Source organism: Anoplopoma fimbria, chromosome 14, assembly GCF_027596085.1.
Source record: "Anoplopoma fimbria isolate UVic2021 breed Golden Eagle Sablefish chromosome 14, Afim_UVic_2022, whole genome shotgun sequence".
Classification (NCBI taxonomy): Eukaryota; Metazoa; Chordata; class Actinopteri; order Perciformes; family Anoplopomatidae; genus Anoplopoma; species Anoplopoma fimbria.
The window spans coordinates 6,509,149-6,529,403 of NC_072462.1; the positions used below are offsets into that span (position 1 = coordinate 6,509,149).

General features: G+C 42.2%; 1 protein-coding gene across 1 annotated transcript in view; it reads right to left on the reverse strand.

The window, feature by feature from the left end:
* Window positions 1-20,255, reverse strand: part of col27a1a (collagen, type XXVII, alpha 1a) — a 63,792-nt gene that overhangs the window by 25,914 nt on the left and 17,623 nt on the right. The window contains exons 5-12 of the mRNA XM_054612641.1: window positions 16,599-16,652; window positions 14,419-14,472; window positions 14,229-14,282; window positions 8,042-8,086; window positions 5,739-5,792; window positions 5,201-5,245; window positions 3,964-4,017; window positions 3,073-3,117 (exon numbers count right to left, since the gene is read on the reverse strand). Of these exons, the coding sequence (XP_054468616.1) occupies window positions 3,073-3,117; window positions 3,964-4,017; window positions 5,201-5,245; window positions 5,739-5,792; window positions 8,042-8,086; window positions 14,229-14,282; window positions 14,419-14,472; window positions 16,599-16,652 (405 nt within the window). The remainder of the gene's footprint in view (window positions 1-3,072; window positions 3,118-3,963; window positions 4,018-5,200; window positions 5,246-5,738; window positions 5,793-8,041; window positions 8,087-14,228; window positions 14,283-14,418; window positions 14,473-16,598; window positions 16,653-20,255) is intronic.

Genomic DNA, 20,255 nt, shown 5'->3' on the forward strand with positions numbered 1-20,255 from the left:
AAGAACTTTTTTGATGAGAAAAGCTGCCTGCAGTGTCTGAAAACAAAACTATGAGAGTAGTGAGAGTGAAACAAAACAGTAGTTACGGAACACAAACCAAAACAACGAGCTGAAAGATGCTATAAATCTCTGTCGAGCGGTCGGAAACATAAATCAGATAAAAGTAGTGATTAACAGAAAAATATTTCGGTTATAGTCGCTTGAACGTAGAGCAAACATAATTAAATGCACTGCTAATAGAATTTATTGTTCAAAAACTGCCTCAATAATAAAAAAAGAATTAAAGAAACACAACTAAATACAAATATGTCAAAAATGTGCTTCTCATTGGAGAAGGTTGTGCGTAAATTATGGACCTTCATGCCCACTAACGCAATTGTAGAGTTAATCACTATGTCTAACTATGGAGTCAAATTTACAAAGCATGTTTTCACAAATACAGCTGAGTGTTAAACAACCAAGAGTGCTGCTACTGTAATTTCACAGCAATTTTGAGTCAAACATAACATTAGACACAAAGTTTTCTGAAATATGTACAAAATAAGAGCATAAGTGCCCCATTATATGCATTAAATCTGTCAGCTGTAGGGTGCGGGTAGCCAACTGTACTAATTAGGCTGAGTGCACTTTCTAAATGCAATAAGAGAGCCAAGTAATTACTCTGTCCATTTAGCAGTAAACGGGATGCTAATCTGAGCTACGCTAGCAGTTGGTGGTGCTGCAAAAGACAAACCACATCTGCAGAAAGCAAGAAGGCAAGTGCATCTTAAAAAGAGACCATCCAGAAACACTCATAATGACTGGCTCCTGCTGCCACACATTGTTCTATAGTGTTAATTACTGCACATACCTCCAGAAAATGGCAGTTATTTTAGTAAAAGTAGAGTTGTTATAGATATGCTGCATGTATATTTATTTTAAACTGTGACTGGGCTTAGAAAAATAATCTGCTGACTAAATGCAACTCTTTGTATTTGAGTTTGCAGTTTATTTATTTTTTTACCCCAGTGTGGGATAAGTTTGACTTCTTATTCTAATAATAATAAATCCTTGTGACTGACTGTATGATAATATTCACCTATGCTTCAATCTACTGATACATCCCATCAGGTCAATGACGCGAACATAACTGCACTAAATGCTGTAATTGCACAGTGTAACAAAAAGCTCTTTTTACATTACATTACATTACAGTCATTTAGCAGACGCTCTTTTCTGTTCCTATTTGGGATCCCACCAAACGAGTGCATGGGACTGCTTTATGGTTCTAAGACATTGATCGCACAGGGGGAGGCACAAGTGCAGAAGAAATCTATGAAGCATGACAGTGACCCAAAGTACGAATCATACAGCTGTCAGCGCTGCCGTAACAACTAAGGACAATTGTGGGAAATGTACTTTTTGCCAAGTACAGCACTTAAAAAAAAGCCCTTTGATGACAGTCATATGAGACCATCTGCTCTTACATGTTGTTCCTCAGCTTTTAGATCAAATAGTGAAACACAGCAGCAGCACTCACTGTCTCATACCGGGGGTTGATGCGAAAGAACTGCAACTGATGAGCCTGATAAAAACAACCTCAATAAGACAAACAAAGCCAAACCCCAAACAGTGTAACAGAAAAAAGAAGTTAAGCTCAAATGCAGAACAGTTGGCGATGCACTTCGGAAACTTTTTAAGCTCTCCGCTGCTTTAGATCTATTCCCTCATCACTCTTTGGTAGATGGCGGACTGATCGTGTGTGTGTGTGTGTATGTGTGTTTCCTCGACAGAGCACTATAATGCTGTGGTTCAGGCCATTAAAATGTCTGGCTGCAGTTCAGGTGCTTCTTCTGTTCTTTGTCCTCCATCAGGGAGGAGAAGGATGATCTCTCAGGGATCATCGTGTGAGTGTCCCAGCTTTCCTTTTTCCATGCAGGAGCACAGAAATCAAATGATGATATGTGTGTTTTCCACTTACGTAGAAAAGGTCTGTTATAAGGGGCTTTTTTAATTTTTCAAAATAACAGGTATCTGCTACTGCTCTGCTCTGTTTAGTTTAACTGCATTAACAATGCTATGGATTGTGATACACTGTCTTTAATTTGTTTTCGGCCTTGAATAGCAGTTCTGCATCTGTCATGAAATCATTCAGGATTTGCTTCCAGCAGAAAAAGACAAAGCCGTGATGACAGCACTTCCATGTAAAGACTTTTAGTTTTGCATGTCCAACGCCAGAACGGTGAAATGGCCTTATCAAGGTCTTTGTTGCAAAAAACTGTCTTGAAAAACAGCTCAGTACTCAGTACTAACCCTGTTTATGTGAGGAGAACACACGCACAACACAAAAATCTAACGGAAACGCATGATCAAAAGCCTAAAACGTGGCAAATTTGTATCCACGGCTGCTTCCTAAACATTTGTCTAATTACAGAATAGGCTGCAGTTCTCAAAACCTCACACTAAGCGGACACTGGCTCGTGTGTGTTAAGACTTTTTGGTCTAAAAATGACTTATTTACAGAAAAGCCAATAAGCAACAGCTGCAAAATGATCTCAGCCGTGAGTTTCGGGGTTACATACTCTTTCTAAAACAGTCTGTCAAACTGACTTTGAACACTATCTGCTACACACAACAGAGACGGCGGCTTGCTCCAAATGGCTTGGCTCCATGCTGCGGGGGACCAAAAGCCCTTTTTTTTTTTTTTTCAACAAAAGCCCTTTTTCTTGCTACATCCAAGACTCCGATGGGCTGACGGTGGAACTCCACATGTATTCAAGCTGCAGTTAACCCCTCAAGCAACCATGGAAATAATGAGCCGAGACAATGACGTAAATCCAGACCGTATAACTTGTTACATGTGTAGTGTAGGTGTTGGAGTCTTTGCGCCAGAAGCTCTCAACACGACCCGAATAGAAGAATTCATTTGAAATGGTCATTTGAACCGTTGTTTGTTATCTGTCACCATCTCCCCGACTTAGTCTTATCTTTCAAAAGTTAATTAATAACAGATGATACATTAACAGTAAAACATGCACAATTCATCACACTTTGAAAAAATTATCTGTAAAGTATGTTGAGACAAAACTTTACCGGCCTACCCATCTTGCCCCTCTTCCCTGGTTCGCCGGGAATGCCCTGAAAATCAAAAAAAAAAAAAAAAAGAGAGAGAGGTGGAGTAGAAAACAAAGCAGAACAGGGAAAGGGAAGGGTTCAAGAAAGATGGAAAAACAAAGAAGACAGATTATTACATTAAACCATATCAAAACTAAAGAATAACACTATTGGGCATAACTGATTCACCAGAACATGTCATTAAAAAGCTGTAATCTTCTATCAACTCTTGCTTCAACAGATGTGAGGAACAGCTGACTGCAGCCTTTCCAAATGTTTTCCCAGCCTATTATGAGGGATTTAGACTGCCATCTCATTCACATATCTGTTAAATAAATAAACCAGTTTCTCCTGGGAGAAGACACCATCTCTTGTGTGTAGCTAAGGTATGCGCCATCTCGCTAACTGGCTCTCTGTCTGTCTGTCTGTCTGTCTGTCTGGCTGTCTGTCTGTCTGTCTGTCTGTCTGGCTGTCTGTCTGTCTGGCTGTCTGTCTGGAGGGGTCCTGATTACAGCCTGCCCTGCGGTGACTCAACCTCCTGGAGCATGTCATAAGTAGGCTAATCGCTTCATGTTTTGGAGGGTGTACAGAAGGAGGAGGCCTTGATGAGTTCAGGCAGTTCTAAGGCCCTAAGAGGGGGCCTTTATCATATGAGTCATCAACACTCCCACGCAGCCTTACACAGCAGCACCTCGGACAGCTGGGGACTGTTTCCCACTTTATAACAACAACAAGACAGCTGAATTAAATGGCAAGAGAGGCACTGTTTTTCCTCTCACAGGGCCCATTAGCTTGGTTCGGTTGGTCACCGTACATATTTACAATTATTGAGTGTGCTTGAGTGAAAATACACGTTTGACAAGAACTCACTCTTTCGCCATCAGGCCCAGGCAGGCCAAAAAGCCCCGGGATTCCAATGAAACCCTGCAGGAGAGGAGAGGAGAGGAGAGGAGAGGAGAGGAGAAGGAAAGACAGGAAAAAGAGGAGAGGAGAGGAGACCAGAGGAGAGGGGAAGAAGGGAGAAAGAGAGGGGAGGAATATGGGATGTGAGTATTTGGACGCCATAAAAGCAGCAGGAAGAACAGCAACTCCCATTGGTTCTAGGGCCGGGTTTCAGGGGCCGAGGGTCCAGCATGGATAGGGTGGGCTTCTATGAAGAACCAAGCCATGAGGCAAGTGTATATGCCCATGGACTGCATGGTGCTGGCTTCCACGATGTAGTCCAAGGGCACATACCCTCACGCCAGGGATCTCTGAAGATAGCCAGGACATCACAATGAGCTGTCGGTGCATGGGGGAGACACACACACACACACACACACAGGAACACAAGCACAAACACCACAACAGTAGAACACCGGAGGAACAGGTAGATGGTTCCAGGCAAGTAAAGTGGGTTAACGTGCACATAATATGGCATACGCTGCAAAAGAGAGTGCAGAATATTTGGAAAGGTGGCTCAGTGGGAGAGAGCGAGAGGACTAGAATGCCTCCTTAAGACAGCAGGGCCTCATACGGAGCCCAAACAGGAAATTCCAGCCAGTGGGGGCAGGGGAGGCTTTGGAGCAGCCAAGGGGAGCTGATAAAGGACCTTTATTGGAACTCTACATAAAAATCCTTGTTTGTGTCCGTGAGCATGTGTTTCTTTGTTTGTGTACCTTAAGGGTGTGTGTTTGTATGTGGAAAAGGCTTATCAACAGCCAGCCTTTCAGTACGGGTCTGTGTATAGTAATATATTGCTTATATAACAAGTAAAGACTCCTATGTTTACCATACTATTAATAGTGGCACACACTGGTTGGCTGAGTTTTTATGAATGTGTTTATGTGTGCAGTGGTGGATGCTGGTGCAACAAAGTGCATGCATGATCTCATAATGTCCATAAACTTTGGATGTTGTCGTATCTACATGCACATGCATGTCTTCATGCAACATAGGGATCACAGCACAAAATACCAGCAGTCTGCAACCTTTAATTAAACAGTCAGAAAGCAGTCAGGCCGACCGCCTTCCCTATAAATATGTTCACTGGTCCTGTCAAAGCACCAATGTTAGTAAGTTAGACATAAAATCAAACTTGAGAAGCACATTTGAAGGGAAGACTTACCCGAACGCCTTTAGGCCCCAATGGTCCTACCGGCCCTGGTAAACCCTGAAAAACAGAGACGGGAACTTTATTTCAGTGTCTAACACTTTAACTGTATTATACCTAAAAAAATGTTTTCCCAAAATACACTGTGGATGTGTTTGTCAATGTGCAACTGCAACTAACAATCTATCAAATATATTTAAAATGCCACAAGATTGTTTCAAATGTAAAATATTCAGTTCCTAAATAGTTTGTGCAAATCATTGTAATGATGCCAGTAAACCCACATGCTGTGGCGGGGATGGCACAAAAACAGGCAATCCTGTAAAATGTTGTGCATGCAATAAATGAACCCATTCAGGTTTATGGTAATTTATGAGGCTGTAGCTTGTGGTGTTGTTCTCTTGGACCAAATATTCCAATTCCTCTACACAGTATTTACCCAAATATTTTCCTCCAAGTCAGCTGTTCAACATAACCTAATTCCACTTGGCCCTCTGCCCTTACTATGGCCCTGACTACAACTGTACCAGTCACAGCAGAGGATTTACTGCACCTGCCTGCCAGGATAACCTTTGGCACCTGGGCTTCCGACTGGACCTTGCTCTCCCTGCAGGGAAGAGAGAGAGGAAGAGAGGGAGAGAGAGAGAGAAAGAGAGAGAGGGAGAGGGAAATTGGGTGGGTGATCAAAATTGCAGTAAAAAAAAAAAAAAAAAAAAAAAAAAACCAGGCAGGCCATTCTGCACAGTAGCAGACAGTATTAGAGAGGGAGTCAGGGCAGAGGAGATTGACTACAGATAGAAGAGCTAATGATCGTATAATGAGGAGAATAAGACAGTATCAAAGTATCAAAAACAAAGTACTAAATGTCCCTGTGATGGATATACTGTTATACATTATATTATTATTACTGATGCAGTCCTGTGTACAATAAGTTGCATTTTACTGCTGTAGTCTATAGAGGTAATGTTTGTTTTAAGTATTTTTGTACTGTTGGGTATTTTAATTTATAGTAATGTATAATATTTTAAAAGATGATCGTTGGCTTTGATAGACAATCTTAATTTGTAAAGTAATTAACTGTCAAATACATTTAGTGGAGCAAAAATAACTGGATTTGCTTCTGAATTGCAGCAGAGTAGAAGTTTAAAGTGTCGTGAAAATCCTTTAGTAAAGTACATGAACTTCGAACAAGTACTTAAGAACTGTACTTTGGTGAATGTATTTGCATTCCATCACTTCATATCACACATTCCTACCAGTTGTATCTGTTGGATACCAGGACTCGTGGTTACTGCTGAAAGTTGACGAAATGTGGTCTGTTTATATAAGCTAATTAGGAGTTTGGTTTATATGTGTGTGTGTGTGTGTGGGGGGGGGTGTGTGTGGAGCAGGTTGTGTCCAAATTGCGCAACGCACAAATGTTCATGTATAACTTCCTTTGACACACTCCGGACGTGCAGCCGCGTGCACTGCCTGCCATCCCCTCTCTTGGATAAATATAGTGCATAATGCAGCCAGTTAAAGCCAGACAAGAATTTGCCTGAGTGAGGTTTGGACCTTTCACCGGCCAGTAGTGAAGTGGAGCTCTGAGCAGAGCCCATGGTGTATTACAGTAACAAAGAGTCATCAACACTTTATGCACACCAGCTGGACTTTTTGCTCCCAATAGCTGGAGAATCCAAGCTGCCAAACAGTTGTGCCTATTACTCCATCGCTGGTGCTGCGGTGATTCAGACTCAAGGCTAGATTTGTGATGAGCAGCAGAAACAGCTCTGTGGGAAAGAGGGGGGCGTTCGAGGATGGACAGAGTGGAAGGACATGGTGGTGGACGAGAGAGAGGACTCCTTCTCCGCGATGAGTAGTGCGGGGAACTCCCTACGCTGATGATGTCACCCGGAGAACGGGGACTTACTTAAAACTGTTTGACAATGAGGAGAATGTTCCATTCAGCTTTCCATGACTCAGGTCTTTCCTTAATACCAACAGTAGTATGACCCATCCCGACTGGAAATAGCTCTGGACACAAGGCTGAATGCTCCAAACTTAAAATAGTCCCTTTGGGCTGAACTAAACACACAGAGTCCTGTCTCCTCCCACTTGTAGCAGTGAATAAAGGAGTTCATTGAACTGCTATCCCGAGATGAGGGGCAGATAGAGGAGAAGGAGAGTATGAGGAAAAAAGAAATGCGCACACAAGATTAAGATAGTATCAAGGCAACATGCTGTAGGGAAGGCAGTCACACAAAGGAAAACTCTCTTCAAAGCTGCAGTGTTGTAGTGAGCGTGTCACTGTTGGCCTAGTTGGCTCGTTCCTGTTTCTCTTCACTCTGTATTTTTCTCTCTCTCTTTGGCATCGATGTCTGATATCCTGGAGAGCATCGCTACAGCACAGCATGTTGGCCAGATGTCTGTCCTCACCAGTGCTTTATAACAGGCTAATCTAATCTGGCTACACTGCAGGCATGCTTGGTGCCCGCACACAAACACAAACACACACACAAATACACACAGACGGAGATGATGACAACTGGCTTTCAAAGAATGAGGTGAGACGTGAGAATATGAGGGATTAGTCATGGAAAAGGGCCTTTATGGGCGACTGCATAAGTAGAAAACATTCATTCATTCCTCATGTAGGCAAATGCATAAAGGAGGGTTGTTTTATGTGTAAGCAAAGAAACAAGGAAAATATTGACTTCATCTTGGCATGAGTTGCAAGATTTGAGTATGTTGAACTTTTTTCAAGTGCGGGATTAATGGAAGTGTGAAGAATAGCATTGGCATGGGAGACCGACATCTATATGGTATGAAAGCCAGGGAAAAGGGTATCGATGGAATGAAGAGAGAGATACTTACAGGCTCTCCAGGGAGTCCAGGTGGACCAGGGTAACCTTTCAGTCCCTAAAGAGACAAACATAAAGAGACATGGGAAGTTAGTTGAAGCATATAATAATGGAAAAGGTAAAAGAAAAACACTCAAGATCTGGAAACGGTACGTAAACGTGGAAAAACTCGACAAGCAACAAGTGGTGTTTTGTGCGAAGTAAAATATGCATGTTAATGGTGGCAGCAACCACAGACAAGTTCAGCGCCATATGTAAGGAATCAATCTGCCCTTCTGTCAAGGGGATCAGACTTTCCATTGGCCATGTTCATAGAAAAATGGTGCTCGCAAGGCGATGCCAGTATGATGGCATGGTGAGGATATAAATGTCTTCCTGTTTGGGTCAGATAGCGGGTCCTTCCCACTGCCTGTAGAACACAGAAGACAGCCTGACAGAGTGCTTTTCCTACATTCTGCTGACTCCAGCAAGACAGACCCCCAACAAAGAGTGGAGAAAAACTAAATCAAAAGTGGGAAGACAAGCATTTCTAGACCACAGTTTGATAGAGTGAGAGAGCATGAGAGAGAAAGGAAAGGAAAGAAGGGGGGGGGAAACAAAATAAAAACAGAAGGGCAAAGAAAGGAAAAGACTCCCGTTGTCCCGTTTTCCTAAACCACAGCTCCAGAGTACCAAGCCAAGACTCCCCAAGTTCCTGTAAACCATCCTTTAGTCCTGACATCTGACTGCAGCAGAGGGAGAGGACACAGCATCCCTCCTCTCATTATGTTACATGATTACTCTCACTGGCTTACACCTTCATACCACCATTTTAAACTGCCATTGTCAGCATTACACTCCCCATTCAGTACTTAAATGAGTACAGCAACTGTGTAAACATACATTAATAACCAGTTATACAGTTAAAACTAATCTATATTTTAGCTTTTTTTTTTTAAATCACAGAGACAATCCTTCAAAATCATACTATACTATATCGTACATTTTATCAAAATCTCAATATGGCCAACTGCAATTTTCAATCTACAGGAGGTGCAGTATTTGTTAAATGTGAAATATCTGTGTCAAAATACTAAATTCTAAATTAACTATTGTTTAGCTGCAGAAGTGTTCTGACCTACACATCATCCTCTACAGATTTAAGAAAACTTCATTTGGTACAGATCCCTGCAGATTCACACTATAATCAATGTTTTTCAATGAAAATCTGAATTATTATGTGAAAAAATATAATTCCACTGAATATTATAGATCACATTGAAATTGCAATATCAGTCAAAATAATCACATTAGATATTTTTTCCTAAATCGTTCAGCCCTAATATTACCATTCTCTCTGTATCTAAGTAAAAACCCAGCTTTCTTTGGGAGAACTGTTCTGTCTCGCTATCACCTCACATCAACTTGTGCACATCATCAAAAGACCACTAGGAGGAGACGCTTGAAGCTGGGATGAAAATGCCCAATTAAGACACATTAAACAAACAGAGATGACAGAAGGTGCTGATAACACAAGTAGAAACATGTGCGTGTTTTCCATGAAAGTGCAGTTGGTAAGCAGTGTCGTTAGAGAGAACCGGGATGGCTGCACACATGGCCCCTGTATCTGACGTTTTGAAAATTGCCATTTGATGTTGAATCGAGCCTGATATATGATATGTGCATGTAAGCAAAGACAGGAAGAGGAACACAAGCACAAACATTCACACACAAAGATATATGTACAACGTATTATTACACGGCTTACTTATAGTACAAACATGTGTAGCGGCTTATGTTCCCAAGCTGTGCTGTGAGGTCCCCACCACACACACACACACGCACACGCACACGCACACACACACAGTGGGTCCTGGGTATTAACCACACCCTCCAAACCCCCAGCCAGACCATCCCAGATCCTTATCTGACTCATTATGAGCTTGCTAATGAGAGCGGGCATTCCCACCGGCCTGCCTGTGTTTAGTGCCACTTGCTTTACAAGCATGTGTGTTCAATCAGATAAACCCAACAGAATGCTTTTTATGTTGCTCCCCGGTAGCACCCCAAACACTTTCCTACCTCCTACCTCCCCCCCCTCCCCCCTATTGTACCCCACTAAGCCGAGGAGTGCCCCAGGGAACGTTAAGCGCATTAGTGCAGAAATAAAGTAAAAGACATATTTTGTCTGCAGAAGATATTTCATTCTTCTGACCTGTTACCAGCTACTCTGTACACACTTAACTTTGTGGGTGTTCAAATGAGCCGAAGCCTCGTGTCTGTTAACAACTGTACACAGAAAATGATGAATGTGCGTCTTCCACGGTCTGCCTTCACCGGACAGCGCCCTGGGAGCAGAAATATACCCCTAACCTCATTAATCTCTGCTTTCATCATCCGCCTCTCTCTCTACGAATCCCCCTTGAAGCTCGGATCAATCATCTGGCTCCATGCATGTGCAGTAAAACAAAAACCCTCCATGCAGAATTCTGGTGAGCACGGACGTAACAAACAACTGCATGAACATAAACGTACAATTTGGTTGAAATCTAACCGGCGGAAAAACATCCCTCATCTCATCCCTGTCAGAACCGCAATTTCAGCAGCATGTTTGCTTGCATGCAGTGTCACTATTACCTAGTAGCACGGTGGAAGACACAGAAATGATTTGTTATTCTTCCTGTGAAACACGCCACAAAAGTGATGGTTGATTTGAATTCTCTCATAATTACAATGATGTTGAGCCTGTGGATTTAGTTAGTTTGAACAGTGGGACAGTAGGAACTAAATGGAGAGAGTTTGGTTTGGAACAGGTCTTTGGGAGCTTCAGACAGATTAATGTCGTACAATAAACCGTCTTGCATAAATGAGGGAAACAAGTTTGATTAATACACTGTCTGGCCTCTTCTGGGAAATTATAATAGATCATTCCGCTTTGTATTTATAGGATGTTCTTATTGGGAGAACTATGGTTTGGACTTACTTTTAAAGGAACATTATCTGTAAAAAATCATAACTAGTCAATAGCAAATAGACTATCCACAATGAAACTCTTTCTATTCTTTCTATCTATTATAAATATGTTAATAATTACAAACACAGACTCTGCTCAGAAAAAAGATGTGAAAGCAAACAATTGTGTATTTAAAACCTTGCAAAGCTTAGTCACAATGCTACTGTTGCGTACTCTTGACTTTAAGGGAGAAAAAAACAGTAGTAGTATGAAAGACAGATGTAGAAAAGGCAGACAAACAGTGAGAAGCGACAGATCAGCCCACAGTGGGAATAGACATTAGAAGAGAGAAGGATGGAGGCAGTAAGGTAAGACGTGTGGCTTGTAATGTGGCCTTGTAGCTGAGGTTTGGCTCTCTGTGTGTCCCCTCTCCCTGACCCTGCCTACCATACTGAAAAGCCATTCAGACTCTGCTTGGTAGAACAAATGTTGTAAAGAGCGGAACATGCTTGGCTTGTCTGGCGGTGTAAAATCCCACTCTGCTATCGCACGTTCAAAGCACCACTGCTTTCTCCATTAAAGTTTTCCATGGAAAACCAGCGGCCAGATTCCAGAAATCCCAGTTGAAGTGTCATGCTAAGGCTGCTATAGAGCCTGCGTGTGTGCGTTTGTGTGTGTCTGTGCGTGAAAAAGAGAGACACCGAAGGTGGAGGGGAAAAATACGAAGCAGAACAGAGGAAAAGCTGCTGTTGTCCCGTTTTCCTAAACCACAGCTTCACAGTAGCGAGCCAAGTGAGCAAGAAGAAACTGCTTAAGAAGGTAAAAAGAGGAAGAAACAGCACGTGTGTGTTTCAGGGTGGCCTACCACTGAGATGTAATTGCAATTAAAGTCATCATTGCTTTTCAATTCAGCATTGACCTTGCAGCAGGCCGCCTCAGTGTCTCAGTGGAGAGACCTGAATCAGCGCCTGGGACTTTCCTACCTGAGCTGACTGAAAAAAAGCCTGTTTCTAGACAGCCCGCGCTACCACAGAACAGTTTGGACATTGACTCACATGTCTGTCATATTGGTGCAATGTGTAGGCATGTAGGATCAAGATTCATTAGCATCAACAGCGAGAAGAACAGCAGGCGACCTGTGAGTTCTTGCACATTCTTTAGCGCAAATGGGTTAATCAGCTGCTCTGTGTTTGTGTACGGAAAGGAAGCTGACTCCTTGTGGCTAATTTAACAAGTTTCCCCTACAGTCATCGTGTCTGTGGTTCATTGGCCAATACCTGAGGCATGCAGCGATGATGTCAGAGTGTGTCTTGTATGACTTTACCATGGCAACAACTTCCCAACATGATGATGTGTTGTCATTCTGATTAACTCCTACCGGGCAGCTATAATGTACCCTTGGGTGTTGTGAAGACAATTTTCTGAGCATCAGCACTGCTCATCTAAGTTCAACAAGTAGGTTATTTCAGTTTCCGTCCCTGCCAGGTAACCTTACCTTTATGTTCAACGTTAAACTGTGGCTAATCTCAGAGTAGTACACACTTTAACCTGCAGCTCTTATTCACATGTCACCGTCTGACTTTCTGATGGGCCGTCAAATCTCCGCCAAGACTCATTTAGCTTGAGAGAAATCTGCGAATGTTTTCCACCAGCTTTACATTTTCCATTCTGACTGAGTGTGTGAGTGTGCGTGTGTGTTTGTGTGTGTGTGGGAAAGAGAAAGACACAGACATGCAACTGGACACAGAGACGCTCGGAGAAAAGCCGACTCCTAACAAAAGCCATATGTTAAACTTGAGGCAGCCGTCCAACTAGAGTCTGACAAGGAGCGCTGTGGCTCTGGGAAGTCAGTGAATACATGCTGAGGCACTTCACACCTCTGCTGAAATGCATACAATCGAACTGCTAAATTCAATTACTCAGCTAATTCTTCTGCTTTGTTTGACATGTGGGGGGCCAATTCTTTTAGATACAGAATGTGATTGTATGTCTATGAGATCTCCTTCTGCCACCATGAGACATTTGTTTACATCTGATTGTTTAAGAATAAGTGAAACAGATTATTTTACTTCAGACCTGAGGAGCACAGAAGACACTATCGTGTCCTATATTACATTGGGACCCAGCCCAATAAACTCTGGTTAACATGGACATTTCAATTGATTTTCAGCAGTTATTTTACACTATTAATTATATATATATATATATATATATATATATTTTTTTTTTTTTTTTATAAAATTGTTAAAGTCAGTTTAGTCAATTAGCTAACCTTCTCAACTGTTTAATTAACGTATATTTTAAATGTGCATCCATACATTTTTATCTTTATTTGAACCATTTATTCATGAGTTTGAGCTAACTATCAACGCTTAATCCGATCTTTTAACGATAACTACTTATCATCTTAGCTTACTAATGTTTAGACTTCTCTGCTAAATTGCTAACTAGCTAGTTGGCAAGCTTGCAAGCTAACTAGTTTCAGTTTCTTTCTGTTTTCTTTTTTTCCAAATTAACAGAGCTATTCTACAACTGCAGAAGCACCCCTTGGGTTACAGATACCCTGGGCTGGGAGTCACTGCTGTATTGTATCTGATTGATGTGTGTTTTATGTGCACACACAGTGACAAGCACGCAGCAATGCATGCACACATCCAGGAACATAGAGACATACACAACTCAAGCTTTCACCTCGGACTCACACTTGGTCTGTGTTCGTTTGATTTCTCTCTGTCCCACTTTTTCTTCCCTTCAGTCATGAATCCCTTAAGTAACGTCTAAGACACTGGTGATTTTGTGTGTGAGTGCATGATCCCTATCCTCATTTCCCTGATGACAACCCCCCTTCCTCTTCACCCCTCATGACATCCTTCCTGCCAACATTAAAACCCCTCTTTGCTGGATCCAGCCAACACAGATGGAAGAAATGGTGAACACAGCACAAAAGGAGAAAGCGAGATGAAGAGAATTAAGGAGGAGACGAGGAGAAATCCTCTGAAAAAATGTGTGGGTTTAAATACACAAACACACACGCAAATCGAGATTTATAAAGACATCATAACAGACACAATACAAAAACAAAAGGGTTATGAAATGGTGACGATGACTCATGCAGACTCTTTCCTGGGATTTCCCCAATTTTTGAAGGGCCCTCATTATTTACAGTTTGGAGCAGTTTAAGCACCCTGCTCATTCACAACATCAACTTAAGAACTTTGAATATTATTTCATTGGAAGGAATACATTCAGGCGTATTGTTTGGTCTTACCTTCCGACCTTCTTGGCCAGTCAGTCCCACCGGGCCAATAATCCCTGAGTCTCCCTGGAACAGAACGCAAGAATGTCAAAAGGCGGCAATGGATGGTTGCAAAAATATAGCAATCATAAATGCAAGGAGTTTCCAAGCAGGACAATGCTACAAATTGATGTAGTGTGTAAGAAAAGGGGGCAAAAAATACCTTCTCTCCTTTAGGTGCTGGCCCAGGTGAGATGCCAGGGTCTCCTTTTCTCCCCTGATGAAAAGAAAAACACAAAAGGAAGACTTTGTGTTAGTGGAAATCAAGCAAATGTACCTATGACTCTGAAAGTACGAACAATCGTATAGACAAAATAACTTCTCTGGGCAACACCTTTTATTTGGAAGAAAAGGGTTAAGGTGACAAAAAAATGCAACTAATAAATCCTCGTTATAGATGCTTTTCCTAGACCCAGTGTATAACGTGGGCCCATTGCCCCTCCAGTCACACAGCAAGCTTCATTGTCAGCAGGTAACAATAACGGGGGCTCAGAACATCAAAGCTTTGGATCGGAAATTAGACTAAGCGCTGAGTGCATGGACCCCTGCTATTTACAACTTTTTTTCCATTTATGAACGATGAAAGAGCAAAGATCCCAGTGCACCCTGAGACATCAAACACTTCAGAATCATTCTCTCAACACACCTGCCAGCTAGGAGGAGTCTGCTCGGCTCCGCTCTGTCGAGAATTTACTCTTCATTCACTAAGGCACGGTTTCAAATATTTGACTTGTAAAGTATGTCTACGGTACTCTACTTTTCTTTCACATTATCACTCTGTTAGTGTTCTTTGAGTTCTCTTGGATCTGGCCTGTTTGTTAAACTAACATCATTTATATTATTATTTATTTTATCATCATTATTTACCAAGAACTTTTCAGCCTTACATGCATCTCAAAGGAATAGTTTAACATTTCAGTAAATACTAAAAAAGTCCACTTATGGGCAGCCATAAAGCTCACTAATTACTCTGTTGGCCGGGTATAGTGACTTCCAAGAGACTGCTGGCTTTCTGCTCCCTGCCAAGAAAAAGTCTGGCACAAAACCCTACACAAGACCACAAACTTTGTTTTTTGGGTGGATACAACAAACAAAATATAACGTGTTATTTAGTGAATTTAGAGGTGCTTTTGAGTTCATTTTGTTAAGTTTTTTTGGGTCAGAGCCAGGTCTTATGCTAAGCTAAGCTACCTCTACTGTATCTTTCAATTTGAGCCTCATTAGTGTTGGATGGAAATTTGGGGAAATGCTCTTATTTTGTTTCTTGCCGAGACCTAATTGAGAAGATAGATACCCCTCTCCTATCTGTATAGTAAATATGATGCTACAGCTTATTATTAGCTTAGCTTAGCATAAAAACGGAAACTGGCGGATTAAGTCAACCGGCTGCAGACTGTAGCTTCATATTTAACATATAGACATGAGAGTTGTATCAATCTAAGCAGGGAGATGAGCAGATGGCAGATAATGGTGAGAGGAAGGTCGTAAAAAGAAGAATGCAACAAGGAATAATATTAACAGGTAGAAAAGGACAAACACACTCCCTTTGGGTAACATTAATGCAAGGCATTTTTATAATGCACTTTGAATACAGGTAGTGCTCCTAACTTTTTTCTCTGAGCACACAGTGCCAGAGGTCAAGGGTGTTTGCTAAAGCATACATCAGTGCAGACAATCAGCTGAGGGATGCAGAGAATTTGTCTCGGGCCGGATCACCCCCTGTTCTCACGTTAAAATACGACAGATTTATTTGCAGTTCTCACTCTCCGACTCGTATCCTCTTTCCCCGGAGCTCTGATAAATCACTTCTACACCTCTTGTGTCAGACTAAATTTTTTCTATCCGCTCGTGTTGCATTGGAAGCACATAGACTCACATTTGTTTTACACATAGGAACAGCATACCGACGCATAAACAATCACAAACATTTGAGCATATCTCCTAGAATCTGAACAACCTTGATGACCTTATACAGATGGGAATCATTTTCATCTTGGCAACCCGTGTTAAAGTTATACAGTGGTGTTAGTAAAGTCTCAAACTGCTAGGTGTGACTGTATGTCGTGAACTTAGATGACCTTGATTCCTAGGTGCCAAGAAGCTCCATTACCTTCGTTGCTCTTTATGGATTCCAGCTGATATAGAAAAACTGAAAATCTAACACATCCTCATTGGATTGTCATTCACCTTAGAGGCAAGTGCGGATCATAAACTTCTTATTAAATTAGTAGAAGAGGTACATAGTCATGCAATGGAAAAACCAATGTGGCTGCAGGGCTGTTGACAAAAAACATGAAAGGCTGACTTGTGATCATCAGTTAGACCGGGAGTGGTGTTAGATACCTTGAGCCCGGATGGACCAGGTCGGCCAGGGTTTCCATGGGGACCAGGGGCGCCCTGTGGAAAAGACAGAGAGAGAAAAACATAATCAAACAGTTATTGAGATCTCAATCAATCATCATATTGGGATAGCGCTGATGCAGACTGTGCCTTTGCTGCTGTGAATGAGACCAGAGAAGGGGGGGGGGGGGGGGGGGGCAAAGTCTGTCTGGAGAACCTCAGCTTTCATGTTAATTTAACCTATTTTCCTTTACATCAGCTGTGCATGTGTGCGTTGGGGGTGAGGTATTTGGGGTTGTTGTTGTTGGGGGTAGAAGCTTATGGAAAATGGGGTCTGTGGAGCTGCTTCACCATATGGATGTGGTTTTCCTGCCCCCTGTTGCCTCCACAATCCACAACCCCCCATCCACACACACACACACACACACACACACACAAACACACATTTGCCAGGCGTCTTAATGAGTAATGCAGATCATCTAGTATCATAACATTTTGAATTCCTCTGCTGGTGTGCGTTTCGGTCCGCATTGGCAGTTGCTGAGGAAAGGAACACAACTGTGTCAGAAAGCAAACAAAGCGGGATCTACAGTAGCAGCATACTGGTAATGTGAACCATCTCGCCCTATCCAGCAGCCCCCCATGGGACAGTTTAGCAGAAAACCTTTGGAAGCCGGAGAATGAATCGACAACGATGTTTCTTTGGTTCAAACTGCAGCCGTCAGATAAAAACAAAGGGGTTGTTGCTATGTCTCAGACATCGACCCCATCTGTCTGTCTGTCTACCTTCTCTTCCTCTGAGTAACCTTTTTCCGTTGATGTCTGACCTCGCCCCTGCCCTCCACGTGGTGTGGTACCCTTGGGCCCCTAAACTACCCCCGGAGCGGGTCAAGGGTCGAGTGAGTCAAGAGAGGGTGGAAAGAAAGAGCCACAATTGCTTCAAGAGCCGGGTCAGCAAGTTTCACTGAGGTGAGTGAAAACAAATCTGCTCTGCAGCATCAAAAGAAACAACATCTAGCGACATCCAGACAGGCAGCTCTTTATTATCCAGCAGAAGAAAAAAAAGTAATGCGGGGTTTGGGCTGGGTTATACAGATCAACAAAAAAGCCCTTTGAGCAAAGTTCAAAAACAGACGTACTGGTCGGGTGCAGACATGACAACATGAATGCCTTTTGCTGTAGCTGCTCTTCTTTTCAAAGGGCGCTTTGATGACACCCATGTCTGATTCACGTGAGACAGGAATGAACAGGACGTTACGAAGCACCCATGCAGGTGTCGTTATCTCTGAACACTCACCATTTCGACACTCCAAACTGGTATAAAAAATAATCACTGAATTTGATGAGATCTGATCTGTTTTTTTACTTGTTATGTTTTACAAATTTTGATTCCAAGAATTTTCAAGATGTTGCCTGTTTTTCTCCCGCAGTCTCTTCCCCCTTTCATGTTTTTGTATTTGTATTGAGCTGGCATTCACTCGAATGTCCAGACATTGTAAAGGGAGGCTGTCGATGCCATAAATAAACTTAAAAAAACTTGACATGTTTCAATTACATGCTTCAAAATTAACCCTGTGGTTTACCGCAGCTTTGGCAGTACACTGGTAGGCACGGGCAGGCACCAACGTTTGTTACTGTGCTTTCGCCTCCATGTCATGTCCCTCTCACGCACAACAGGTGTCTAATTAGAGAAGACCAGGGTGGGGCGCACACAAGCTGAGGGCCATCAAATGAAAAACCACCAGCCTCTGAACAGCGGCGCAGGGCGTTACTGTGGCTCCTGTGGTAATAATACTGCAAGCTCTGTGCGTTTCATTACCATTCTAAGTTGAGACAAAATGGTCAAAATCTAAAGAAATGATAGCTCCTAATGTTTCGTGTTATGGTAACATGCGTGCCGCCTGCTCCGAGGTTTATAAATATTCGTGCTTGGACCTACAAAATTCTACATCATTGCCATATGTTCAACTTAAAGCCAAGAAATATTGAGTATGCACTTGTGGATCTTAAATCTGAATGCATGACATCACTCCAAAGATAACATTTCCACACAGAATATTTTAGACAAGGGCCTTTTAATGGGAAATGGTGTAAACACTGTCTGACTTTCAACGACAGCTTGTAAAAGACAGTTTTAATGTATATACAGTCGCCGTATTAAAGATAAAAGAGACTCCGTATGGTGACGTGCCAAATGAGAGCCGAAGGGGCAATGCTTGATGGACTAACATTAGATCAAGAGCATGTGAAACCACTGGACGTCTTCTTAATTAAAGATCCCAGTCAACACAAACACACACACACACTTACTTTAAATGGTGCCTCCGAGGAGTGAGGAAAATGTTTCACTGTTCGTTAAAGTCGCAATAGCCCTGCCATCACTGAGTGAAAAGAGCAGGACTTGCAGCCCAGTGCCAAATAAATTACAGTAAAACGTCATAATAATAATAATAATCAGAGAGGGCCAATGAATTATGCTGAGCTGGTAATCAGCCAACCATATTAATAAATGTGCTTCATAAGCCAACATTTTTAAAAGCTAAATACATCATGCAGTGACCAGAGTATATTAAAACGGAAATAGTTAATAGTATCATTTAGGCATTTTCGACAATAAGCTCATAATGGCCATGACAAGTTTTTTAAAATTACGATGGAAACCTAGAGTGCTAACGTTATGCCAAACATTAAAAAATCGGTTTATTAAAAATGTGTCAAAAGGCAAGCTGTAAAAAGAATGAATTGGAGCACGGACTGTGATTCATTATACTCTTATTACAGTAATGTTCCGGAGGAGAGATCCATATAAACACTTTACGTTGGGAATTATAAAGACTTAAAAAGCTGATCTGTCGCCAACACCCTGCTTTAAGAAGAATATTTCACCCATTTAGTTCTTAATAGTTTTCCAGGTTTCTATATGAAATGTCCATCTGGGATTTGAATTAGCTTCGCTTGCAGGTGAAGCAAGGTGGGGGGATTCTGTCATTTTGAGGGGAAGCATGAGGAAAGATGGCCAACATATTTTTTTTCCCTCCAGACAAAGACCCTTTTGACTCAGCTGGCTCCAGACGAATACATGCAGCCATTCTTCAGATAGATACCGACATGTGTAGCCGTGATGAATCCACCGCACGCTTCCTCTCACACCCTCCTACCACCGTCGTCATTATACACCTACAAACAGACTCGAAAAGGGCTCACCCTGACTATTCATGGATACCTAGCAAAGGCTTCTTTACTGACTGTGGTTGCCGCGGCGACGGCGTCTCACACTCACATGTGTGGGATCAGAGGTCAAGGTTCATGGGTGGTGCTCAGTGGGCTCAATGGAGCTCTGTTTGTCATCATGCAGACTTCCAGTAATCCAAGGCTACGGAGGGTCACTCAAAAAAAACCAAAAAAACTGGCAGAGCTCTTCCTTCAGCAAACACCCTGATTGGAATTCATTTTTCGGCTTGAAAACAGATGATGCTTATGGTCAACTCATGCTACGCCACCTGTGAGCCTGCAACTTTAAGCAACCTGTAGCGTAAATTCAGTTTTGGAGTTAATTTATTTCAGTGATGAACAAGTGAATTTCTCTTCCCAAATTAAAACCACACTCTTGTCGAGCCAAGAAATGAGACATGTGTTTGTGAGTGCGAGTTAGCAAATGCG